Source organism: Melospiza georgiana, chromosome 9, assembly GCF_028018845.1.
Source record: "Melospiza georgiana isolate bMelGeo1 chromosome 9, bMelGeo1.pri, whole genome shotgun sequence".
NCBI classification, from domain to species: Eukaryota; Metazoa; Chordata; class Aves; order Passeriformes; family Passerellidae; genus Melospiza; species Melospiza georgiana.
In genome coordinates, this window is record NC_080438.1 from 4,510,203 (window position 1) to 4,537,696 (window position 27,494).

At 43.9% G+C, this 27,494-nt stretch overlaps 1 protein-coding gene across 3 annotated transcripts; it reads right to left on the minus strand.

Moving 5' to 3' along the window:
- Positions 1-977: 977 nt before the first annotated feature.
- On the minus strand, positions 978-27,107 carry SOAT1 (sterol O-acyltransferase 1). 3 transcript variants are annotated; one of them, XM_058030524.1, is made up of 16 exons: positions 27,068-27,107; positions 24,517-24,650; positions 17,232-17,290; positions 13,383-13,531; positions 13,223-13,282; positions 12,799-12,906; positions 10,846-11,128; positions 9,694-9,772; positions 8,967-9,048; positions 8,267-8,312; positions 7,045-7,174; positions 6,554-6,651; positions 6,009-6,107; positions 5,380-5,515; positions 4,349-4,494; positions 978-3,560 (listed from the first exon to the last, which is right to left on the minus strand). In XM_058030524.1, the coding sequence occupies exons 2-16, from the start codon at positions 24,638-24,640 to the stop codon at positions 3,504-3,506; spliced, it is 1,656 nt and encodes a 551-aa protein (XP_057886507.1). In that variant the 5' UTR covers positions 24,641-24,650; positions 27,068-27,107; the 3' UTR covers positions 978-3,503. The 3 variants fall into 3 exon arrangements, with proteins under 3 accessions (XP_057886507.1, XP_057886508.1, XP_057886509.1); XM_058030525.1 differs by having other exon boundaries at positions 24,517-24,646; positions 27,068-27,079; XM_058030526.1 differs by lacking the exons at positions 12,799-12,906; positions 27,068-27,107 and having other exon boundaries at positions 24,517-24,846.
- Positions 27,108-27,494: the final 387 nt, after the last annotated feature.

Here is a 27,494-nt window from a genome sequence, read left to right on the forward strand (position 1 = left end):
AGGCAGGGACAGGCCACCAAGGCTGGGGTGTCCCCTGTCACAGGCAGGGACAGGCCACCACAGCTGGGGTGTCCCCTGCCACAGGCAGGGACAGGCCACCACAGCTGGGGTGTCCCCTGCCACAGGCAGGGACAGGCCACCACAGCTGGGGTGTCCCCTGTCACAGGCAGGGACAGGCCATCACAGCTGGGGTGTCCCCTGCCACAGGCAGGGACAGGCCATCACAGCTGGGGTGTCCCCTGTCACAGCCAGGGACAGGCCATCACAGCTGGGGTGTCCCCTGCCACAGCCAGGGACAGGCCACCGAGGCTGGGGGCACCTGGAGAAGGGACAAGGCCAAGGCCAGGCTGGCTGGGAGGTGTGTTGGGAGCTGGTTCTGATGCTGAGAGCCCATGAACTCCTGGAAGCTGCTGTCCCTCTGGCAGCTCTGGGTTCAGCTCTGCACTCAGAAGCAGGAGCTCAGCCAGCTGAGCTTGCCTTCAGCAGCTAGGCCAGGTGCAATCCACACAATATCTCATTGAACAAACCCAGCAGGAACCTCCCCAGCTCCCTGTGACAGCAGTTTACAGACCCAGAACTGCCTCACACCCCAACAGAAAGAACAAACTAGGCATGAGGACTCCACAGAGCTTTGGTCTTCCCAGGAACAAACAGTTTTCTGCATGAAAACCCCAGGATGCATTTTGATGGAGTAACATTGATTTTCATCAGGTTATTGAGCAAGAAGCTGCAGCTGTACTGGCTGCCATTCCAAAGCTGGAGGCTTCCCACCTCACAGCTCAGGGAGTTACCATGGAAGCAAGCTGCACAGTTCTTGTGTTGGAAAGAACCACAGGAAACAGTATATATTGTATTACATTATATTAAGAGCTTGTAAAGGGCAGGTTAGGAACCTTCACATCATCACCACTGACCAGAACATTGCACTGTTCTGGTCAAGTGCTCTGGCACTTGCAGTCTAAGAAACTCAAACGTGGTGTAATTGACTTTTAATTAAATAAGCAATGTGCAAAAGACTTAGTATTTCCCCTCCAGCACTCTTGAGAAAAATGAAAATAAGCCCACATTCAAAAGCAATTAAAAAACCCCACAAAATTGAAAGTAATCCAAATTGTTAATGCCCTGACAGCATGGTTGCCAGATGCCTTGATCTACAAGGCTGAAAACCTCAACTTGTCAAAAACTAAGATAGTTCCAACAGCTGAGCATCCCTTTCTGGTTGCCTTTAGCTTGCCAGATGCTCAAGCCCTCAGGCTTCAAACAGTGATGATGCTGACACAGTAAATGCTGATATTCCTTCTGGGCACACAACAGTGCCAGGTGTGAGGGAAACACAAAAACAGGGCACAAAGTGCCATCCTTTGGTCTCTTTTTGAAAACACTGAAACTGTATCAAGACCTGCCATGGGTTTTAAGATAGCAAACCAAGTCCCAAATCCATCCCACTCTCTTTGAGTGCAGTAACCTCTGTAAGTGTTCTGAGCACCAGACAAAAAAAAATTGGACTGAATCTCATCCTGTACTTTGTCATCCTATACAGGTGACAAAGCTGTTTGGCCAAAAGGTGCTTTTTTTTGTATTTTTGACTGTTTTCTCAATAAGAAAGCTTAGTTGTTCCAGAACTTCTATTCTCTCCTCCCACAAAAGGTATGAGTAATCTGAAATCTCTCACCAATCTGAATGATGATAAAGTAATCCATTTAATTCTCAGGATTTTATATATGAATACTGCCAAATTTGAGCATATAGTTCCTCTGAAATTACTTCAGTTTCATCAAACAATTTTTAGCAGGAAGTGTTGTCAGAGGAGAACCTCACAGAGAAACACTATTTGGCAAATTTGACCTGGTACAATGTCCTTTCTCAAGAGCATCACTCCTTACTGAAGACTTGGAGGAGTTGAAGTATTCCCTAGCTTTCATGAAATTACTTCTGACTGAGCTTAGTGAAAGCAGAAGCCCAAAGGAGAGTGTGAAGTGGCTTGGGAGACAGTTCCACCAATGGTCCCAATACTGCTGGTATGAAATACCCAGGGCTGTAGGTAGTAAGGATATGCTGTTCTCCATTGGCAGTTGCTGATAACATTTGAATAATTCCAACATATTTGTCACCAAAGTTCTGGTGTCTCTATCAGGTGGCCCTTTTCACCCCAGTTAAGGTGTGTCCATCAGGTGACTCTGTCTCCAATAAAGGGAGCTACAGTTCCAGTAAAGCTGGAGTGATGTGTACCCAGACACTCTGCAAGCTCCCTGTTCTGCTTAGCACCTGACAGAACAAGGGAGCTGAAGGAACTCTGACAGGTTCATTGCTATGGAAGCACCAAACTCACACAGGGCCCCTGTCTTTCTTGGTGTGGGTGGGAGGATGTCCTACCTCCTCACCAAGAGGGCAGTACCCAGGAGGCTGATCTCCACCTGCAGCTCCCTCTGGTGTCAGGGCAGACACAGGCAGTGAGAAAGCAGCTCTGGGCCAATCCCCAGCAGCACTAAAACTTCTCCAATACACATGGACAAGGTGTGCTGGCACACTGAACTGCACATGGCCATTTCAAACAAGATCATGCTCTGTACCTGTAAAGTTGATGATCCCATTTTCTTACAGTTTGGTCATATTATTTCAAGTTTTTCTTAGTAAAGAAACCCTTAAGAACCTGTGTACCTTAAAGCACCTGCCAAATCAAAGCAAAAGCTCTTTTACAAGTTAATCATGTTAAAAGAACTGATTACCTAGAATAGGAGAAAGAAAGAACAAGAAGAAAAAGAACTCCTCAAGTCACAAGGGCCATCAGAGAACAGAAATGCTGTAAGGCAGTTGGGATCAAAATGAATACAGAGAAACAAATTTTTGGTGTAAAAAGTCACATAAAGACTGCACACACCATCCTCTGCTTCTGAACCTGCCTCAGCATGGTGACAATCCCTCTTCCTCTGCCCATTTATATCTGTTGGCATACACAGGATGCAGCTTGAAGCCAGCCAGGAAAACTTTGGCCATCTTCAGAGCAAGGAGGTAAACACCCTGTGGCTCTGCCACTTGTCCATGTCACAGTGGCAGGCAGGAGCATGAAGAACAGTAGTTTTGTAGACATCCCATTACCAAAAAAGAGAAAAAAAAATTGCAAATGATGGCTAAGAAAGATGGACGGATACCAACAATGAGCTACCAGCAAATCTGACTAGCTTGCCTCTTGTCCAGAAAAGCAGCAACTTGGGGGGGATCCCTGGATGAGTAGGATTCCAGTAGACTCCACCTTCAGCTCAATGTTTTACTGGCATGGAAATGGCTCAAAGTGGGACAGCATGTTATAGATGCTGCCTTTGAAGTCTGTTGCAATCCAGGTCAACTGGTTTGCTCCAGCAATGTTTAAAAAAATTACAGTTTCTCCCCAATAATGAAGAGGCCCAACTTCCCTTAGAAAAAGTCTGTAGTAAGTTAGATCATTGGTCCAAGTACTTGGAGGACACCTCTGTTTTTCTGTGATGTCATGGCCAGAGCACCCCATTTCACATCTTCACATGACAGGACCATGAGCGTGGCTTTAAATAGTCCAGGAATGTGGGCTGCAAAACATGGAGAGGCAGTAAATTAATCACAAGCCCATAGCACCAGCTGTGGTACAAGCTGCTGAAATCAAGCTTCTCTAACAGGAAAGATCAAACCACATGTCTGCACCCTAAAACCCTGTTCCTTGCCTTCACTAAGCAGGTGACTGAAAGTGTAAGTGCAGCCATAAGTTCTGTTACATCAGGCAAACACTGTGCCTAGTAGCCTGCTGTATCAAGAAGCCAAGTAATTAATGATGGCAAACTCTTAACTGAGGAGAATCAAACTTAAAATAGAGGCTGCCAAAGGATACCTCTGGTTAAAACTGAAATCACCTGGGACAGCAAGAAGTTCTGTCTAGAACAGAATCTGGTACCAAGAAAATGAGTTAGAGAAAACAGCACCTAAACCCCAAACTATTTACAGGTAACCCCTTCTCACCACCACCCACTCTAGCCTGGGAAAGGCATAACAGGCACAGTTTTTGTGGGCCTTCTACAAAATTTCTCCTGACTTCACTGGCCAAGTGCTGCAGTTCCACTGCCACAGCCTAAATGAGGTCTGGCATATCCTCAGAAATGGGGTAGCACCACCCTCAGTTTCAAGCACTGAAATCCTACCAAGCACAACAGGACCATTACTGAACACACTTCTGATAGGCAGCTCTAGGTGAAATAACTCCTAAAGAATGGATGTAGCACACTGCCAGAAAGGTTCATGCCCTTTAACTTCCACTCTTCCTGCACAGCAAGACAGGACAGGCACTCCCAGAGCTGGTTATCCAGGGGAACAACCAGGCACTCACGTTTTCCACGGGGCAGTACTGGCGGGCGTACCACTCCTGGCTGTAGAGGCAGATGATGACTCCTTGGCCCAGGAACAGGGAGGTCCACATGATCACATTCCAGAAGGGCCCTTTCCGACTGTCATTCAGGGTGAAGTTGAAGACCACTGAAAGGGGGAGGAATGAGAAGAATTTCAGAAACAAACTCAAGATTCAAGAATCAAAGATCACCTGATTTTACTGGATCTTCCCCTCCTTTCTACTACTACTTTCTACTTCATCTACTGCATGAAAATCTGATTGTGCTTGGCAATAGAGCAAATACTCTGAGCTGATCCTCACATTTACTTCCAGTAACTTTGCCAACAAGCTGTGTGCCTCTGGGGAATCAACATTATTTCTCTTACACTGGTCACCAAGGCATGGCAGAGGTGGCCTAGAGTTTATTAGAGCACTCTAAAACACAACAAGAAATCCAAGAGCTCTGATTTCTAAATGGGCTCTTCTGTTAGATTATACTCTTTTCTGACCCAGAGATGGGGTAGCAGAGGTGTTTTAAAAATTTTTATTCTATTTTCAGACAAAACAGATATTATAATTCATGCCATCATAAATCCATTTCCCACACTCTTCCTCACTGCAGTAGTGAACTAACTAATAGTTTCCTTATACTGTGAATAGGGGAAGACTGACAAGCTGCTGACACACAGTGATTCAACTACAGCTTGGCAAAGAGGAGGCAGTGCTGTTAAACTCTGTGCAGTGTCACAGGAACAGCAGTGTATAACACAGATCCCTCTTCCTCATCACCAAGACCTTGATCATCTAAGCCCCAAGCTTCCAAATCCTCTGTGTGTCCATAGGTGTGTATCTCCTGAGCTGCAAAAATCCATTCACAAAGCTTGGACTCACAATTGCAACCCTTGGGCAACAATACTGTGTGTTAGTGCTGAGGGAACAGCTGGCATCATTATCAAAAGCACAAAGCATGCTTCTCTAAAAAAAGCCACAAACCCCACAGCCACTCCCACACTCTCCTCCTTGGAGCTTACCTCCAAAGCATGAGAACAGGCAGAAGAGAACTGGATAGAAGAAGCCAAAGCAGATGCTGAGGACATACTCGTGCACAGCAGCTGACACAGTGAAGACAGACAGCATGGCTGCTGCTCTGAACTTCTTCCCAAAAAACTGGGAGAGACAAGAATGCCAAGTATTAGGAGCTACTCTGCTGTGGTTTTTGGTTGGTTGTTGCAACACAGTGAATTTTCTTCCCTGAGCTAAGAAGGTTCTCCTCCAGCCAAGAGGCATGTGTGAAATGCCAAGTGCCTTACAGGGCACCTTGGCCTTTAGGTGTTTCTCTTCAGGTACATTTCTGCATAGGTACTTGTGCTGAGCCCACTCATTAAATACCTCCCACAGCTCATGGAAACAGTGCAACATGAGTTCTGACTGCTCAGGCAGTCTCTGCATTCCTACATCTCAGCCCCACGTTTTGCACACATTAAGGACTTGGAAATGAGTAATGGATCCCTCTAAAAGCACAGTGGCTCCCCACAACAGCTGACATGAAACATTTTTATGCTTCTAAACATTTTTATGCTTCTGCATCTTGACAAATGTACCGTTTTGCCCAGTAGTTGAATGTTTAATTAATAAAAGAATACATCAGCTTGTTACTCACCCAAAGGAAGTCCCTGTAGGCATAGTAATAGAGCCAGTCATGTACCACCACATTCCAGGTTCTGTAGTAGTTTGCATAGGATGTGGAATTCCACCAGTCCTGAAAGCACAATGGAAAGACTGTAAATCTAATTAACTATAAAACATTAAAGAGGGATTTTCTAGGATATCAAATTGAAATATATTCAGCAAAATAATACCAAGCTAACATAACAATTTGACCAAGCTCTCCATCACACTTCCAAAATTCTACTTAGAGTATCAAGGTCTGGTTTTACCCCAAACTGCAGTGGGTGATGTGATAAAAGAACAAAAAGAAAGCTAATGGAGCTATTAGATAGATCTGGTGGCTGCTTCTGTTTGTGCACAGGGTGTTTTACCTTAAAGCAACTCAGACTGCCAACAGAAACCAAATCTATTCTACAGCACAGCTACAAACTTAAGCCTTAACAGCATAAACCAAGCAAAATACCATCCTTGCTTTTTTTTTTTTCATTATCTCAATGACTTTCAGAAGCTTTATAAACTGCAGCTCCTGCTTCTCACCTTGTAGAACATCCTGTCTGCAAAGCGCAGCATCTCGGCAAACGCGTTCAGCCAACAGTGAAGGAACGCAAAGAACACCAGGAAGAGAATCAGGACACCTGGAAACAAGGACAGCCACACCAGTTTGGTAGTGTTTGCTCTCAGCCACAAGCAAGAGCACCTAACACAGTCAAAAACTTTCTTATAGGCAGTGACAGAGATGAGCTCTACTCTTTTGTACAGACAGCACAACAATATTTCAGTTTCTCACCACACCAGGCCCTGCTCTCCCCAGAGGGCAACAGCAAGGCTGCCCCAGAGCTTGCAGCTCGATTTGAAGAGTTAAATTCAAAGCTTTTATTTTGTATTGCTGATTTTGAATTTTTATCCCTTAATGCTGCAGTCTGCTCACAAAATCTCCTTTGCTGATCTCTGCCTGTCATGAATGCATCTCAAATGAAGCACTTCTCCCTTCCACAAAGATGGAAGTCACTCGTGGATCTGGGCCTTACCTGGCAGGATGGAGTTGAAGATACAGAGGACCAGCCCTCGAAGGTTGAAGGTTTCCTGACTACTGTTGCGAAACAGAGGAATGCAGAGTCTCACAAAGATGTAGTAGGCATAGAAAAGTGAGCCAAGCACCTGGAACAAAAATACCCCAAAACCTGACTTCATAACAGGAACACACAATTAACACATCACCACTTGCCAGCTCTAGGAGAGAATGGCAGCTGCCAACACAAGCCAAAATAATTTATTTTACATTGCTGCCAATAAATCTCCCCCAGGATCCAGGCAGAAAGAAAGCCACAGCAATCCCTGGAGCATGCTGAGCAGCCAGCAGCAAAATCAAGTTCTCTTTTCTACTACAGCAGCTGTCAGTTTTTCCCTTTCCTATCAACTCACACATTTTGACAAAAAAAATCCATACTACTGTCAAAGTGGGGAAGATACCCTTGATCTGCATCCAAGGTAAGGGCAGAAATAATTGAAAAATACTTACTGTAGTTAAACCTAATATTAAAGCTTATTTTTATTTTATTCCAAAGTTGACATTTGCAGGCCAAAGCACCTCAGGCTTTCTCTGACTTATGAACTGATGTTGTGGATGTTGAGGTCAAAATGCCAATGTTGAAATACTTGGATGTAAGGCAGGTGCTGTCCTCCTCTTTGTCCAACAGCAAGCAGCCAAAGGCTTGTTCATGCTGCCTTTTTTTTCTTAATTGTTTTGCTTTTTAAAACACAAATGCATTGTGTTACAGCAAAAGTTTCAGTCACACAAATCCATTACTTGGAAACACATCCACAAGAAGCTACTGGAGCTCATGGCCACAAATGTGAAGAATCAGTCAATCTTGAACTCAAATAAGCACTGGGGATTTGGACCCCAGGCCTCATTATTTCAAAATTGCTTTGAATAACTGCAGAGAAGAAGCTGTGCCCCTGCACTACAGTCAGGGTGAAGAAAGAAGGCATTGCTCTACACACAAAGATATTTTTTTTTTATCTGGAGGCTTGTTTAAGCAAAGATTTTTTTCTTTCTTTGGCACAATCATTAGTGCAGCAAGATTGTTGTTAGTCAATGAAAAGTTAGTCAGTTTGTTAGTCAATGAAAAGTATTCTTTATTGGTAAGGCCATGCCAAGTGGAGTGATTTAATGCGAAAGAGAGCTGTTGGACAACACATCTTAGATGATCTCCAAGAGTGTATTCTGCAGAAAGCTGCACCACTCACCTGTGCAAATTTGGTAGCTACATAGCCCCATCTTATTGTGGGATTCCTAGAAGGAAGAACAGGATATCACAGTTAAATAGGACCTCAAAGCAGCAAGCCCCTCCCTTCAATTACTTGAAGGATTTTACTATTTTACTGACGTGTTCTCTGAAAAAAAATAGCTTCTGAATTCCAGAATTCTTAATCTCCTGATGCCCAAGGGATGTCTGCCCAAATTGCTGGTTCCCCACTTTCAACTACAGCAGAACTCCAGCAATTCCATAAATGGGAAGGTATCTGGAGGGCAGCACTGTACAGTTCTGTAGGAGGTGGGAATCTGCAGACAGTTGTGTGAAGGACTGCTGACTTCACACAGCCAAAGTGTCACCCAGCAATGCACAGAAGTGTTTGGGAGTTCCCACTCATAAAGGCTTCAGCCTCAAACTCAGAAACAGGGCTGCTTATTAGCACCACATAAACACACAGGTTCCTACTGCAGGAACTGTCTATCACTACATGATCTGTAGCAAGTTCTTAATTAGTTCAACTTCAAGTGAGTTTCCCAAAGAAATAAAAGCAGAACTCCATGAGCAAGTTCTGCCCTTGCCAGCTTAACCACATCTTTGTGAAAGCTCCAACTCATAAATTGATCACACCCAGGGGTGCTTAATGTTGGCTTCAGTTTTCAGACTGCTTAATGTTCTGTTGTTGCTCACATTACCTGGGATAGTTGTCTCTGTAGATGAGGGTGGGGGCAAAGAGGAAGTACAGGTACTGAGAAATTCTGGGAATATGTACTGTGCCTGGGAAGAGGGGGAAATAAAAAAACAAAAGCAATCTTTTTACTGACAGTTCCATTTTACTGACAGTTCAGTCTCCCCCAAGAAACAGAACGCTTCTCACCTGAGAAACCTCAGTCTGGAACTAAAAGTATGGGATTTGCAGAGAATAAAACAAACTGGACCTTTCAGATGGTGTGCATGAAGGACAGTTAGCAAGTGAGGGTAACCAAACTATCTGCTAACACCTTGCTATCACATTTCCTGTCCTATCAACACATGGGTTCAGTCCAGTCAGCTGCAGCATGCCTTGCTTAAAAGATCTGTTGTTGTTCTATGATTGCTGTCATTTCAACTACAGCACTGAGCTGGAGGTCTGCAGGCAACATCTAGACAACTTTTACTCCTAAAAGCAGAAATAGGAAATCCTGGAGAACAAAGATTTAAGATCCAGAGAGGACTTAGACCTGAACTCCAGTCTAACTCGTTGTCTAATACAACTGAAAACAAATGAAAAGGTTCAGGCTGAAATTATGATGCAAAACCTTCAACCTCCCCATCCAAAGTCACCAATTCAAATCCCACCTCTCCAGCTCATGAGAGCAGCTCACAGCAATGGAAGGAAAGCTAGAGCTGGCTATATAAAATGGAGCAGGGCAAGTTACTCACCAGACTTGTCCTTCACTGAGGACAGGACTCGGGGTACGTTCTCCCGGATGAAGGAGTGAGCCTTCATAACAAGACGAACCTGGAAGGCCAAGAGAAGAGCAGCTCAGTGCTCTCGTTTTCACAACCTTCCAGGGAAGACTGGATCCAGCATTTTACAGCAACTCCTTCAGCATCTTGGTTTCTTTCCCATTTAGCCCTTTTACAAGCAAAGGGCTGCTTCCTCCACCCACAAGCCTGTTTAACTGACATGAATTCCAAACAGCAGCAACTATGGCTCAGGAGACACATCTCATCTACACTTGCAGGACCACCACATCCACAAGGACTGTGAGTAACACCAGCAACTCACTAATCAGCCAACATTAACTTAAAATGGAAGGGAAACCCCTCTCCATTTCAGCAGGCCAGGATGTTTCAGAGTCTAGGTGTGTCCTTGAAGTTACGTGTGTTGAACAGCAATTATCACTACCTGGGTATAAGGTGGTGCCCCACATAAACAGTCCACAGCTATCAAGCAGGTTTTTCTTTTAGTTTTGTTTTAATACTGAAGAACCAAAAGTAGAGCCAGTCCGAAGTTAATTCTTAAAACTTATCCCTGACCATCCTTGTTTTAACCTGATGGACTGACCAGACCTCCACTCTTGCACTTTTCTGTTCCCCTCCACAAAAAACATTCCATTTCCTAGCAAGTCCTGATTACAGAGCCAAGAAATTTACTTCTTGAGAATAGAAATGCCAACAGGAACCACTTCTTGACCACTTACTTGCTTTTTTGGGTTTTGTTTTTTAAAGATGAACATGACAGCTTCCTTACGGACTATGGCACAACATGTTCTTAAAATTAAATATCCACAAGACAACCAGAAATAAACAGAGTTTCAGTAAAACCCACAGTAAAATCTTAAATATTGGGTAAAAACCCACAAGTGGTTTCCAGGTCAAAATGAAGTTATTCTCTACTCTTTCTTATTAGACTTGCTGCATGTAACTAACTGTCCTCAAGTCTCAGAGATGCTGCATCCACAGCCTTGGCTTAATTTAATGAATAAAAACAACATTTGAGTTCTTTAGGAAAAAGGACACTTTCCATTTTGAAAATAAAATGCAATTCAATGTATCCTAGGGTCCAGAGGATGCAGGGTAGGGACTCACCTGTTCCAGAATTACAATGAAGCGGGAAGCTGGAGGCAGGGCATAGGCTACAGCAACATAGGTTGGTCCAAACCCAAGCCCAGCTATTTGGAAGAGTGTGAACAGCATCCCATAGAAGAAAGAGTGGACTGCACGATGGGAGGAACTGGAATAGCCTTGGGCCCACCACACAAAAAGGTTGTATGGAACAACTACTGTGGCACTGAACATGCACAGCCAAGTACAGAAGACAACTGGGAACTTTCCAAAAACAAAGACCAGGAGATCAAATCCAAGGACCAGCCTAGAAGGCACAAGGAAAGAGACAATTTTTGAGTGTCCATTCTTTGATTAGAAATACTTCTACTCCACTAAGTAGCCACAAACCACAAAGCTTCCAGATCATAACTGTTTGACAGTCTGGAGAGAATTGACTGTGGCAGTTTCAGCTCAGGGCTGTCTGTGGCAGCTTCAAGTGGCCACATTCAAGTATCCCAGAAACTAAGAGGAGGACTGATGCCATTAGTGCTGGCAGGCACAGCTTACCTTCAAATCCCACAGGGCTTAAGTGCATCTCTAAGATCAGCATGTGCTTTAAGAGCAGGCTCAAGCTCATCCTCCCAAGAACAAGCACGTGACTGAACAATCCACTGCTGGACGAGGGTCCACGAGAGCTTTTGGGGAACACCCCCAGGACATGATCACTACTGCACTGCAACTCAGCTCTTTCCAGGGGTTTAAGCCTAAAGAGGCTTTTCCCCTGTCTCTATAGTCATGGGGTATTTTAACATCCAGCACTCAAAGCTAGTCTAATCCTTTTCTGTGGGCATTCCAGACATATTCCGTTTAGAAGTTCTCCAAAAGGATCAGGGTCATTAGAAGGTCAGTCCAAATAAGAGCAACTGGTGTGCACCAGGTACTTTAGTCCATTAATCAAGCTTAAAACATAAGGACATAAACAAAAGGTTGATCAACTTCACTGCCTCTCACACTTCCTCAGAGCTTACTCCTACTCTTCTAAACTAAGACCAGAAGACAACAGAACAGAATACACCAACAAAAATTATTCCTTCTCAGGTGGAGGCTCAATTGCAAACTGGATCCAAATTATCAGATCTAGCTAAGACCACAGATATTTTTAAAGTAGTAAGGGTATCCAGCCCTAGCTGATTTTAAGGTAAATACCCATTGTCCCCCAATGTCCATACACAAGTAAGTTAGGATCAGCTAAACAACATTCAATAGCACACCAGCCTATTCTTATAGCCAGACTAAAGGGACAATGATTATAATCAAGATACAGTTCTGGTTTTGTACACTGAAGAGCAGATAATCAGCAAGATAAACATGTAATCCTACTTGTGTACATGAGATACAGCTTGCCAAAATATTATTTAAGCAACAAGTGAGGAAAGCAGTCTTTCACAATCTTATTCACAACTGGCTACCTGCAAAGCACTATCTTAGCAGAGGTTCTGCCAACATCCTTGAGATTTTTCCCCAGGAAAAACAAAGTTCTATTTTTATTTGAGTACAAGTACAATGTTCCAGAACTGTCATTTTTAAACAGAGGAAGGACTGCTGAAGTATTTAAAGTTTTCCTTCTTCAAGCAACACAAGCAGCTGAAGCTGCTGTCTCATTAAAGATACTCAACCAAAGCATTCCACATTCCCTTTTGCCAGCCTCGTGATGAACTAAGCACGTTAGGGTGAGCTGTGTGGCCACAACTCTCCTGAAACACATCAGTTAGCAGTGTTTCCTAATATCCAGATTTCCAATTTGGAATGGTCATACCCTCTCAACAGGAATTCCAGCACATATTCTAAGTATGCCAACTTGAAACCCACACTCCCAGCAACACCCCAAGAAGGAACTCCCCCTTCTTTCTGCACCATTCTGCGGTTTCATGTGCATCTGGCACTCTGGAAGAGCTACTCCCAGCCCTTATCCCTGTCTTTGCAAGGCATTCTTACCTTCCTTCATCAATGAAGTCTACTAGAAGTGTACTGAGGATGAAGACGATGAGAAGGGCGATGAACATGTGGTAGATTGTCGTGATGTGACTCACTTCAAACAGCTCACTGAGGGAGACACAGAGTTAAGGTACAGCTGGGGTGCCACAGACACAGACACTTCCCCATCTTATCCTCAGACAAAGGATAATTAGCCACGATCCCAGTGGCACTGAGATGGCTGTAATTAAGGTTTATATTTGCAAGATGTAGTACAGATATTTTAGGAAGAGAGAAGCTTGAACAGATTAATCCCCATGGATTTGAACATAAGACTGTGGGTGGTGGCAGGGAAAGTACCTCAAAGCACAGGCTCATTAGTTTGCTATCAAGGGTATTTTCAGTGAATTTGATGAAATTACTTTGAAGAAGTTAAGTTACTCACTCCAAGAGGGACCTCCTGGCAGTAAAGATTTTCCCGTGTTCTGGAGGGGCCCTTGAATTCCTGCAAGCAAAGAATATTTGTTTGACATTTGAGCCAAAAAAGGAAATAAGGCTTCCATGAAACACAACCTTGTTATAGCAACAGCTTAAAAGGAACTTACTTAGCTTTGTGCAGTTCCTTCTCTGCACAGGAAGCTGGGAAAAGGGAGGCTGCAGATGAGGAATCCAGGAGTGCCGATTTTGCCACCAAGCTGTTCACAAACTCTGTGAAGTGACTGTCCACCTCCTTCATGAAAGCTGGCTTCAGTTGCTGGCAGAGTAAAAAACACAGCAGCAAACTGTTAACTTGCTGGATACATTTTCATAAAATATTTATATTCCTTTTTATCCTGGAGCAGGACACAGCAAGGCATCCAAAAAACATTTTTGTGCCATGTACCAATAGTTGGAGCCTACTTGGATAACCTGGGGCTTATCCTGGCCTGTTCACATACCTCAGGTCAGAGGACTTTGAATAACATTTATCTTCTCCATCAGATTCAACACAGAATTGCTCTGGCCTTTTAGAAGACTTATCTGAGTTCTGAGAATTTAGTTCCTTAATGTTTAACCTTCAAAATGGGGAGCCAAGTGATGAAGCAGAGCTGAGAGCCAACCCCTGAGCTCCTGAACACTCTGCCAGCCAGCCATCACCTTCAGCACAGGCAAAAGGCAAGTCTCAAAAAATTATTTAAAATCTGATTGCACATTATGTTTTGTTTTCTTAATGCAAGTGTTTACTAGTATGTTTGTCTGACCATCCTTTGCCTGGGATTTTTCCAGTTTGCCTCCAGATTCAAGGTGCAAGTCTTCCTACATGACATCCCAGATCAGAATTCCCAACTTCTATTTACTTTCTCATCTTAAAGGTTGAAAAAAAAAAAAAAAGAAAAAAAAAACAAAACACCCTGTTTTCAAGGAGCTTTCTGGAGGAGAGAGGGTTTTGTGGAGACCTCACAGCACCTGCCAAAGTGTGAAGGGGACCTACAGGGAAGTCAGAGAGGGACTCTTCATGAGGAACTGCAGTGACAGGACAAGGGGTGATGGCTTTCAACTGGCAGAGGGTAAGTTTAAATCAGATATTAGGAAAAAATTCTTCCCTGTGAGGGTGTGGAGGCCCTGGCACAGGGTGCCCAGAGATGCTGTGGCTGCCCCTGGATCCCTGGAAGTGTCCAGGGCCAGGTGGATGGGGCTTGGAGCAATCTGGGGTACTGTACTGGAAGGTGTCTCTGCTCATTGCAGGAGATGGAACAGGATGATCTTTAAGGTCCTTTCCAACCCAAACTCTTCCATGTTCCTATAAAATACATGAACTGATGATGATTTTTACAAAATGCTCCTATTTAATGTGACAACAGCCAAGTAAGTTTAAGTCTCTGGCAGAAAATACAAGGCAATCTGAAGTGAGACCACATACAAGCAGGAGACCTTGAAGTCACAATGGATCAGAATTCTACATTCCTCCCATTTTATAGTGGTCAGATCCAGAGAGCTCTCTTGAAACAAAAACTGCAGTAGGAGAAGGAGCAGATTAATATTTAACGGTAAAAAACATTTTTCTCTTATTTGACAGCTTCCAGAATAGACTAAATAAGCTTTCCCAGTGCTTAAGAAAATTCTTAGGATCTGGCTACTTTTAGATATTGCTTTTCTGGGAGGCAGAGGATCGTCTCTGCAAGAGACATAAACTTGTTCCTTTCAAAACAGGAGAAAAAATATAAACAACAAATATTGAGTACTTGTGAAATAACCTGTAACAGAAGACACTGGTGCTCTCTGATACAGCCTAATTTTACAGCATTTATGCACACATCCCTAAAAAAAGTCAACTAGAAATTCCTACTTCTGTTGGAGTGCTCACATTTCCATGCTAAACAAAGCACTATTCATTCCCATCCAAATATATATATATATTTTTTTTTTTTTTAATAGTGTCTCTCCATTTTTAGCCTAATCTCTCCCCAAGTGAGGCTTTAGCAGATGATATTTCCCTAAAGTACCTCTTCCCTTTGGCTGGCACTCTGCTGAGATTGCCTCCTCCTAACACAGCCCTCTGGGGCTGATACCAGCACGTGCATGTTTGGATTGGGAGAGCAGGACATGAGTTCTTAAAGGATTAAATCAAATACAAACCAGAGTATAGACCCTGCAGTAATTGTAACTAACAGTAATTACAAACCAAAAACCCTTGAAGGAATGTTATGCCATTACAAGCAGAAGTTGGCCAATAATAAAAAATTGATGGCAAATCAGAAAGTTGAGGGAAGTAACCTTTTACTTATAAAGTTGTAACAGTCCCCCAAAACTTCACTCATTTTAAGAGATTTAGTAATTTTTGTCACTGACACCTGACCTAGTGACAGAACACACCATTCTCAGCTCCTTTTAGAATAAATAAAGGACTGGACTTTTAGACTGCAGATGCTTGAACACCTCTTATGCAAGAGTAACTCCCAGCTCAGCTCCTACAAATCTCATTTGGCCAGGCTTTTCACAAGTCAAGCATCTGCCCACAATTTAGATACCCATCACAGAAAAGGCAAACTGCAATCCAAGCCTCTGTTCAGTGGATCCCACAACAAAAGGGCCCAGCACTCCAAGAATTCTCAGGTATTTTGTAGTAGGGTGCTTTTTTTTCCCCCCCTCAGCCTTGAGGCACCTGAAATAAATCTGCAAGCTGCATAACTCAAAGCTTAAAATCTGAACTTTGTGTTTTGGGAGAAAATTCAGCAATTTAAACACCACTGTTTTTCTAGGATTCTCTTTGTGGGTAAGAAAACTTTTTATGAAGCAGTCTCAAAACTGGTAACCAGAAAATAAACAAAAGTAACAAGAGACACTCCTGGAGAAAGAAATCCAAGGTCAAGTTGTCCCTTTGCACCCAGCTAGTGCTCCCTGGAACTTCCAAAGCTACTTGTGCTTGTCCTGCAAACACCCACTGCCAACAGTGATTAGCAACGACTGTTCTGTCTGCAGAGAAGTTACCAGGCTTGATCTCCTGTTCTCAGTAAGGATAAACAGGATAAGACAACATCCAAAATAAAATTCTGAGCTGACTGCCCCTCTAAAGGGCTGAATTTAAGGAGTTTCAGCAAAAAAAAAACAGCACATCTTTTGCAGAAGACTATTTAAATACACCTTAGTTATACCTGTTATAAACCCCACACCACCTATAAAGGTAGGGAGAAAGAGGAAAAGAAAAGTGAAACAGGAAAATATCTCAAAGGTGCAAGGTATTTTTCTCTAAGTATCCACTCCCTACTATTCATGTCAAGCTGGCACAATTAGATTACTTCAGATTAACCACAGAATTTTCTGCAATAAAATTATGCAAGAGTGCAGGGCAATTTGCCCTGGAGAACACGGGTGCCACAAAACAATGGTTAACAAGGAGGGTGCAGTTCATCCTTAGCCAATTTCATTTAATTTGTGCATAAATCACCTTAACATAGCCAAAGACAAAGGCAGCCCACACAGATGCAGATGGTGCCAGAAACACCCAGTGCTATTTTCTATGAGGACATTGTTCACTGACAGAAAGAATGAGACCAAAGCTCAGGAAGGTCATCTCCACAGCCAGGGCAGCAGAAGCTGTGGGGTGCAGGCTCCATGCTGCCCTTTATTCAATGGATAGCAGGGCACAGAGCATTTCAAAGGCTCAATATGCAAGCAGGCTGGCTAATCATCACACTGCCAAAAGTTAGTGGTAAGGCAATTTCCATTTTATTGACAGGTTTCAAAGTTCATTCTTATCTTTGGACTTCAACCTATTGGGGTCAAGCAAGACAGAACCCCATTACATAAGATCATCCCTCTTGTGCTAAGTGGGACAGAGAAAGAGGGCTGGGGAAAAGTCACTGCACTCAATCTAGGACTGAATAGGGCTATTTGTGTTCCAGGGCTAGTGACTCTCCAAAAGACTTCCAGGGTCAATTGTCCTGCTCCCCACCACAAGCAAGTATTGTGTTTACCTCAGCTTCTGCTATGAGCTGCATTTTCCTCATTATCACGTGGTCCACATCAACCCAGCCTAAGGAAGGAAAGCAAATATTCAATATTTTTTTGTTGCATGTCTGAAAACACAAAAGCACAGCATACAGTAGTTCAGACACCAATTTTTCAACAGCATTTCTGACTTCTAATAGGGTCCCACTAAACTCAAATCAAAGCTGCAGGAAGTTCATAAACTGCAACCACACAGTTTAGAACAACAGCACTGTAAGGCAGTCAACAGCTGAGAACATGCTGGATTTTATTTTTCATCAACAACTCTGCAAATATTCCCAAGGTCCCTAAACATATTCAGCCTTGAAGCAGCAATCAGAATGACCCTTAGAAGGTCATTTCCAAGTGTGCTGATTTTTTATCAGGGCTTTATCTTAAGCAGACATAAGCTTAGTTTGTCTGGAGGCCTCTGCATTGCCAACAGACAAGGCAGTCAGCCACAGCTATTAGTAAAATACCATGATCAGCTCTCAGACAGGCTAAATGGCAAGTTGGACAGTTATCCTGTGCTCAAACCTGGCTATTCCCACTCCTTTTATCCCCCAGGAGAAGTGCTAGATATCAGTGACTGTACTCCTCAATATGTTGGACTGTTAAGTAAACAGTCAGGTTTAACATGCCATCAATATAATCTGACTTTTGTCATTACTAACAATAGGTAAAGCCTCAAATGCCACCTTTCTTTCACATTAAAAGCTACACATCTGAGAGGCCTCTGTGACATCAAGAGGAACAACACCCACAGGTCAGACATTTCAGACTAGCTGTGTTTTAGGACAAGCACCAGCTGATGTTTCACTTCTCCAATAACAACAACACAGAAGACAAAGTTACTTAAAACAGAGAGTCTTGCACATGAAGGAAAGTCAAGATTGAAGCAGCAGCATCCATCCCCCTAAAATACCAGTCAGAGTGAAAAGATAGCAGCAAACCTGGCCTTGTTCTTATCCTTTGGCATTTATAGCTGCAGCACCACCTTACACACCAACACAGCCAGCATTACAACTTGCATGTTTGGTTTCTAAGACAACATTACCACTTTTAGAAAAAGAAGGTACTGAAGTGATTCCCTAATAAGATTCCAGAGCAGCATGAGCTATCAGATTTGCTGTAGAGGTGCCAAAGTTGTGCTCCTGTGAGACAAGAAAACAGACTGAGAGCTCTAGCACAGTGCATAACGTGGCCTCTACACACAAAGCAGTTTCATTTTCAGAGCAGGAAATGCTTCTGTGCTGCTCAGGAGCCTGTCAGCTTGTTTGAGCAACTGGCTTTAAGTGTTTTAGGTAGGCCTGCTTGAGAGGTGACTCCATTCCAGTACTGGAAGAGAGTACAACAACACAAGAAACACTATCTTCAGTGCAGCTAAGATCAGTTGTTAGCATTAATTCCCCTTCCCAACAATCAACCAGGAATTTTGATTTTTGTCTGCAGGAATTTTGTTTATTCCTATCTGCTACACAAGCTGTAGATTTAAGGACAGAGCAGCAACAACTGCCTATCACTTAGCAGACTTCTGATGTAACAACAAACAAGGAAACTGCTTAACACCATTGATTTTGGCTGCATCCAAGATCCATTTTTACAAAAATAGAACTCCTGGTTGCTAAGCATCTTACCTCCAAGACAAAAATAAAAAACGACCAAACACCTCAGCATTTAAGCTCATTGTGCTGTTACATTTGCAGAACAACAGCAGTTTGGAAAACAATTTGAGAAGAATGTAAGATACCAGTGACCCACTCAGCTCATGTACTTTGCTGGTCTCAAATAGATTCACCTCCAAATATAAAAAAAAAAAAATTGTTCCACAAGCAGCAGAACTGTATCCCCTTCAGGTGTTCTCAGGGGCTCTACTCCCTCACTGTGCCACTCCAAATTGTATTCCTGGCCCACTCCTTCTATTAGTACAATGGGAAGAACCACCTTCAGCTGACCTGCTAGAAAGCAGAACAGAGCTGCTGAGCTCCAAGAACAACTAACCTTTCCCTTCAAAAAACTAAGAATTTGTGTCCCTTACCCAGCTGCCAATCTTCAAGATGATATCAAGTTTGCTTGAAGCCACCCAACAGCAGCCAAACAGGACACATGGGAGTTAAGGAATTGCATTATCTCCTTTTAAAGATAAGCTAAAAATAAAATAACCAGTTCTTGGACCATACATTTCCTGTCAGATCTTGCCTCTGAAGCCTCAGTCATTAAAAACTCACATTAGAAACTACCCAGGCACAGCTCACTTTGGAAATAAAACACCCTTGCAGACTACAAGGCCTTAAAACTAGGTATAGCTTTACATATACCAAATGTCCAGCTTTAATGGTTGTACAAGAAATGAGGACAATCTCTGACCTGCTGATGCTGTAATTGCTAAATTGGAATTTAAAGTGTCCTCCTGTCACTGTAGTTGGCCTCATATTAGTGTGCATGCAGAGAAAAGATTAGAAATAGGTTTTAAAATCAAGATCTCCATGGTGTCAGTCAAAGCAACTCATATGACAAAGTAAACTCACCTGTGAGATTGTCTTTCTCAACACAGCCTCTTCTGTAGCAGAAAACTCACCCCAAACCAACCCATTCTGCTGTATTGCATCACCCCATAAACCCAGCAGTGTCACAAGGCAGATACCAGAGAAAAAGCACATCATCTTTAATCACTCAACTTCCCTTGCACAAGACACCACTTATGTTCTGTCAGGTCACTGGAGAAGAGATTCATCACATGATTTTGAGTCTAAAAGGAAATTTGCACTGCTGAGAAGTCCAAATCTTCACTTTCCTTTGACCCTGCAAAGGAAGCCTGGATCCCTCTGTATCACTTTGGCACTGCAACAGCATTACAGAAAAACAGACTCAAGGCTGCACATCTTTGCATTTAAAAGAAGTTGAGATATGCCTTAAGAAGACAGAAAATATATTTAAAGTCATGAGAAAGTTGTCTTGAAGACACAGGTATGAAATAGTGGCCAATTTCAGAGGAGGCTTAAGCAGGGCTTGCTTTGGAAGAGCTTTGTTCACAGGGAGAAATTTTTTTATTTAATGGTCTTTGGTTCCCTTCCCATCAGCAAGGACATTAACAAGATCTTTAGAGGCCCACTGGTCTTGAGCTTGATCCTTTTAGAATGTGACTCCTCTGTACAGACTGAATTCCAAGCTGGTTCCAAAGTCAGAAGAAAAAAAATCACAGAACAATTTAATTGTAAGCTTTGTTTCTCTTTGAAAACCAAGCCAATAAAAAAAAATCACCTGAAGATTGAGAAAGCTTCTTAATTGTTGAGAAGTTGAGCAACTAAAATTTCACAAGATTGACAAAGTGCCTCTTCTAAAGGATCTTCTTGTCCCTTTTTCTACCCACTCTTGCACATCTTACAGATAAGTGACATTTGAAATGGGTAGAGCAGAGAATCACTCACATGATGTTGGGGCTGCAGCCTGGGATCCAAAAAAAACCAGCTTTGTCACTTCTTGATAAGACAACTTCCCATTCAAGAAGTTAAAGCAACACAAGAAGAAGGATTTCATTATTGTCAGTCACCTGCATTTAAAGGCTCCCTCTCCAAAAACATTGAAGATGTTATCAGAAGCAAAGCAATATTAAAGCCAATCTAGTTCAGGGCTACTGTAAAGAGGGGAGGAGTTCCATATTGCTACAATACAACACACATTAGTAATTTGAGCTAATGAGCCCTTATTCTTTCTTATGGTAATTTATGTGGCCACTCAGCAATTAGAGGCAAGTTATGAGTAGACTCAGATGGTCTGTTTAAAGAATTCACAGGCCATAGGTGACTGCGCTGCTGGGCAAGCATTTAGCTTAAAAATTCAGTTCTGCAGGGACATGGAACCCAAACAGCCTCTTCACTAGGAAAATCAGCATTCTCTATATTATGCACCATGTCCACAGGCTCTTCACAAGAAACTGCTGAGCCTTTACCCAAACCACAGGTTCCAAAACATGACAGCTCCTAGAATTATCAGAATCCATCTAGACAAAACAGCTTTTTGATCTATCTCTCAGAAACACATCCCAGATACTCAATTCAAGCAGCTGAGTCCACAAGAGGCAGCCTGTTGAAACACTGAACACTCATTGCTGTGAGTCATACAGCAAAGGCTAAATCTCTTTCCAAATTGCTCCCCCTTGGAGAGCTCTGTCCTCCTCCATCCCTCTGCAGGCACACAATTTGTGCATCACCATGAACTTTTGCACCAGGGATGATCGACAGTAACCTCACTGAAGATAACAGCCCTTTTCTAAGATCAGCATTACCAGCCAGGCTTACTCACAGCAAACAGATATGCCACCAGCTTGTTTGCAGATCAGCCTCCAGAGACACTTCCAGCCCTTGCCTGATATCTGGGCAAACAAGAACAGACTCCAAACCCATCTTTTTACTGCTCTGAACACACTATCTGAGCATTTTAGAGGCACTCATGTGCACACTTATGATCCATGTCCTCTCCAGCCTTTTAAGATCTGCCCATTCCAGGTGACTGGTACAGTCTGATACCAATATCCCATCAGGCAGAGCAGTTTTCCATTTCTTTATGTATCTCCTGCTGAAAACATATAAGACTAATCTTATTAAGGAAGCCTGGCTTTTGACAGGGGATTATTGCCACCTAGATCATCTGCTGACTCTAAGCCAAGACCAAATTAGTTGTTTAATTACAACTCTGGAGCTAATTCAAGGAAGAGAAATGATGTAGAGGACTGAAGTTCAGCTACGCTATCAAAGTGAAATTGCAGGCTGAATAATTACAAGACAGAAACAAATCAAGGCACAGAAGAAATCTTCTGGCAATCTTCAAGTTATGAGTATTTCCACACTTCTATAAAATTGGGTATACCTGAGTAAAAACTATTTGAATCTCAGAACCCAAACAGTGTGACCATTTTCAAAAGCACTGCAGAACCAAGAAAAAAAAAAATAACCTGAACTGTACAAAAGGAAGAGTCAGACCTACTGTAGCTCTAAAGCCAATACATGTATTAAAATTATCCCTCTAAGCAATTTCAGATCAGCCAAAGGATTTGAGTTTTAATAAAGAAAGGATTAAGGGCCCAAAAGTTTCTGTAGACTTCTGGAAACAAGTCAGCTGGCCCTTGACACCTCCACTCTTACTGCAGAAAGCAGACTGTGTTTGCTATAACCAGAGAGGATCAAGGGTGGGTAATCACGTTGAAGTTTAGTTTTTCTATGGCAATAACTGCCACAAACACACTACATATTCACTTCTGTACATTCTTGGCCTGGCTAGAACCCCTTGACTACAACAAAATGGATTTTGTCTAAAATTCCTCACAACACCCAGCATGAAGTTGTTACAATACAAAAAAGCTGTTGCCAGACAGCAGACCATTAGCCTCACAGTGCCTTTGTGCCCATCAGCACTAATGCCTTAGAAACAGCTATTCAGGAGAGAATGGCCCGGACAAAAGAAAGAGAAAAAACATCTATGCCTGCTTCTCCTGAGAAATTCTCCCACCTCGGCCATCAAAGTCCTACCTAGTTACACAGGCACCCTGGAGTACCTGAAGAGGCCACTGTCTGCAACTCAGCAACACTTCAGCTTCACAAACCTTCAACCTTTGGGTCACAGAGCTGCTGATTCAACTCCCCTGTACAGAGGAATTCCTGACCAGAGGGATCCATCTTTCTCCCATGCCTCAAGGCATCAGATTCATTCCTCCTACCTCCCTGTGTTATTCCTGTTGTCACCAACCCTGAGCTAAGAAACACTTTGTGACACCTCTGCTCAACTGGCAGCAACCTTGGCAGGCGAGATGCACTCAAGTCTTGACTAACCAGGATTCCTCCCTGCTGTCCTTCACTGCAGTTTGTGTGGGAATTAAACCACATTGCACTGTTCCAAGCCAACCCACCAGGCTCATGGACACTTTCAAGAGATCAACCCCAAGATGTTGGTTTGCTCCACACTCACAGCATCTCACCTGCAGTGAGGTTTTGTCACATCTCAGAGGTGTTAAAATGAACGGCCTGTAAAGACAGACACACCCCCCCATCAAGGCCTAATTATCACTGCTCTATTTATTACTTACCCTTCATTTATTACAATTAAGGAGTTTCCACACATGAAAAGGTTAAAGTGGTAGAACTCTACTCCCAAGCCTAGCATCACTGGATTCCAGTAGCCACCAACTCCCTGCAATTTTCTAATACAGTCCCATTTGATCCAACTAAAATTGTGTGCCACCAAAATCTTAAAATCCCAGTTCTCCAAGCAGTTTGTAGGATGGCTTTCTCTCCAGTGCATTTTATTTATGATAAGAAATCTGACTTGTCCTAAACTTAAACAAGCTCCAACTTCCATTTTAGTTGAAAGAAGTTCTATTGAAATTGTGATGAGATCCAGAAGCATATCAGTGAGAATTATCTCCTTGAATCACTGGCACCAGGATTTTGGATCTTGTACTCACATGGCACATTGTGATAATCTACTTTAGCTTTTTGCTTAATCTATCTCACAAAGAGAAAGGAAACAAGCTGCAGTTTCATCTCTAACCTCCTTATCATGGGCTGGAATGTGGTACAGCATAAACCAGGCATTACAGAGGGTCACACTCATAGTGCCACACAACTGTCCCTGCAACCCAAGGGACAGGGCATGGCAACACTGACCCTTCCACAAAGCTAACTTTAGGCCACATAACTTCTAAGGTGACCACAAAACAAATGAACAGACACAGCAGTGCATTGTTCAGTTTTCTGGTAGCCAAGATTTAGTCTGAATCAAAGGGAGCTCTCCTGACACGAAGAGAATCCCTGGGTGCACCCTACCTGCACCTGTCAGGTGGACACAGCACCTTAGCCTGGCATGTTAAAGACCATTTTCCTCCACCTTGAGAAGTCACATACTTAAAGGTTGTAAAGGAAGTGAGATGAAGTCCCAAAACAGCATTTACCAGGATTACTCAAAAGTGTTGCCAGGAGGCATTTGCACCATTTACAGCACTAATGAACCTCTTCCTCCTGTGACAGTTAATCACTGTTTTAGATCCCTGCAAGCACTGCAGTGCACAGCTCCTGAGGGAAAGCTCTGCAGGACAGCACCCCAAACAACCTACACCTGCTGAAGGGGTGCAGCTGGGACACAGGGAGCTCCACCTTCAGCCCTCCCAGAGACAGCAAAACAGAAATGAAGGAGCAAAGAGGCACAGCCATGAATAAAAAGGGCACCTGAAAGGAAATCACATGCCAGAGATGCAATCAGTGCTGAGCCACTGAGTCTCACCATTGCTTGAGTTTTGAAAGGACCTCTCACTCTCAGGTCTCCTCTGTGTTTCTTCATTCTCAGGGGTCTTGGAGGCTGCAGTGGAGCCAGCCTGGCGCTTCCTTACACAATCATCACCTGCCATGGTTACCTAGCTAGATCTGAAAAAGAGAGAAATCATGAATGACAAAAATCTCATTTATTGTTCAATAATATATTTACATAAAGTTGGACTTTCTTCCCTTCATTGTGAATTCGGAGCAAGAATAAAGGAAATTCAGCACATGCTTGAATTAGTCACTTACTGTTGATCACACTTCCTTTCCCTTACCACAAGGGGTACAGGAACAAAGTAACCGAGTAAGTTCCCCTACCAAACTCGTTCCTAGGACCATCTCAAAACATCTCCTTACATTACCCTCTTTTCCCTACAGATTTTAAAACTACTTAAAATAACTTAAGCTTTTGCAAAATCTTTAAAATGACAAAAAGCCCTTGCAATTCTTTCTGACAGCCAGGTGGACACCAAGACTTGTCTTCCATGAGCTGTGGCAGGTTTCCTTTGTGGAATCACCTGCAATATTTGACCTGAGCCAAGCCCCTTCCTTGTCAAGTTCTCAGCTGCTGCTGGAGCAGCTTCCTCAATGGATCCTTGTCGTTCTGCTTGACCAGACAATGGTTGTGTTGCAAACCAAGGAGAAACAGGAAGAGAATCAGGTTTGAACTACACCAGTTCCAATGACAAAGGTCACTGCTGAGGATAGAGCTGCCAGCAGGGAGCACCTGAAGCACCACATGCAAGTTGGAAACAGAATTTTCAGCTAATGAGAAATGGACAAAAAGACTCTAAATTGGTCACAAAGTGCTATCCCAGAACACTCTCCATAAAATTCATCTCAAGATCCTCTTGGCAATGTAGCTACAACTAGGGACAATTTGCAGATTTTTTCCAGAAAACCTCACAGGCATGTATGTAACCACATTTTCAAGCTTGATATATTTTTTCATCTTGGCACAAAGTATGCAGCAGATGTGTTTAGCTGCTAGTGAACAGCATACGTGCACCAGCACATATGAGCTGTTACAGACAGGCCAGGAAAACTCAGGAACTGGTGAAAAAACAAATTAAGGATGGATTACCTCAGAATAAGGAGGCTGGCACGTCTGCAAAAGGGAAATAAAACTATGACCAGAGCTTTACAGAACTCAACTTCCTGTGTTCCTCCAATAGGAGAGTCTCCTGTTCTCCTTTCAGACTACACAGCATACAGGGGAGAAACACCAGCCACCGCCAAACAACAAATCAGTAATTGGGTGAGTTTTCCAGCTCAAATAGAGGACTAGAAGTTTAACTCTTGTCTCAGGACACTTTTCAGCTCCTTCTTCGAGAGTTTAGGAAGGCATTTCTTCCTCACCGGTGCAGAGTACTTCCAGTATCTAACTGAAAGCTTAACAGAAAGGAGTTAAAAATAACCAATCTCGGGACGGGGGGAAGGAAAAGTCATGTTCGGCATGAACTTTAAAACAATTAAAGAGTTAATAATTCAGATAGGCTAAGTATCACAACACAGCCTTTTTCACACCGCAACTCGAAATCTGCTAGGGGGAAATCTATGAAAACAAATATTTTCCTAGTCTAGTTCCCATATGAACAGAGGTGCAGCATTACTGTACCTAAGCAATTATCAGCACATCAGAGCCTAAAGGACATCAGCCCTTCCCGCCCAGCTCTACTAGAACCGAAACATTCAAGACACAATGCCAGGATAACTCCAAGATGTTCACCACCCCCGTACAAGAGGAAATCGCTCCTCACAATAGTAAACACTCTGAGGTCATCCACAACTCGAAGAAGTTCGTAGAGCTACAAACCCATTAACAGATTTCCGAGCAGAAACTCCCTGATTTCACTGGCACCTGATTTACGGTGCTCGCAAAGGGCTCACAGACCTTGAGCTTCTCCGCCTTCCCTCTGGACAAACTGATAATTAATCAGAAGATGCCTTGGGAGAAAAGCAACACTTCATAGTTCATCTTTGCACTTCAAAAGGCTCGGTGAGGAAAAGCTAAGAATCACGGAATGGTTTAGGCTGGAAGGGACCTTCAAGATCACCTAATTCTAAACCCCTGCATCCAATGCTAATCACACTAGACAACAACCTTAGCCCAAAGAGTTTCATCTCTAAAGCTTCCCTTCAAAAACTCTTGGCCCTCGGGCATAGCCGCATCCCGCAGACCCGAACCCTCGGTCCCTGCAGAGCGAACAGGGCAGCGACCAGAAAAAGTTAAGGTCACTCCACAAACCAAAGTTAAGGTCACCCCACAACTCATCCGCAAGGCGCACGACAGCCGGCAGGAAAAGGGTTTGCGGACACCGCTGGGAGCTGCCCAAAGCACTGCCGAGGCTCCGAGCCAGCCCCTGCCCCGCTACCTCCCCGCACACCCCCGCGCCTCCGCCGAGCCCCAGCCCTAAACAGTTGCGGGAGCTGCTTTCCCCGGGGGCGGGGCGGCGCGAACACGTTCCCGTGGCCGGTGCCGCGGTCGGAGCGGCCGCCAGCCCGCGGAGCGTCACCTCAGGGGCGGCCGAGCCGCTGCTGCTGCCGCCGCCTCCTCCGCCGCCGTTCCGCTCCGCTCGTCCCCGCGCCCGCCGCCTCCTCCTCTTCCCGGGGCTCGCGCACGTCACGGCGCAGGGGGCGGGGCGAGCGGCGGCACCGCCCATTGGCGGAGGAGGCGGCTCCGCGGGGGCGGGGCGGGAGGCGCGCGCCGGGTGGGGAAATTGGGGGGGGGGGGGGGGCGGCACGTGAGGCGCACGTGGGGCGCCCCCCCCCTCCATTCCCCTCACGTTTCCCGCCTTCGCCCCCCCCCCCCCCCTCAGGTATCGCCGCCTGCTCCGGCGCTCCTGAGGCGGGAAGTTGAGTGAGGGAAGAGACGCCAAAAATGTGGTGACCCTGCGTTAAGGGTGAGGGAACACCAAGGTTGGTAAAAGCTCGCAATTCAAA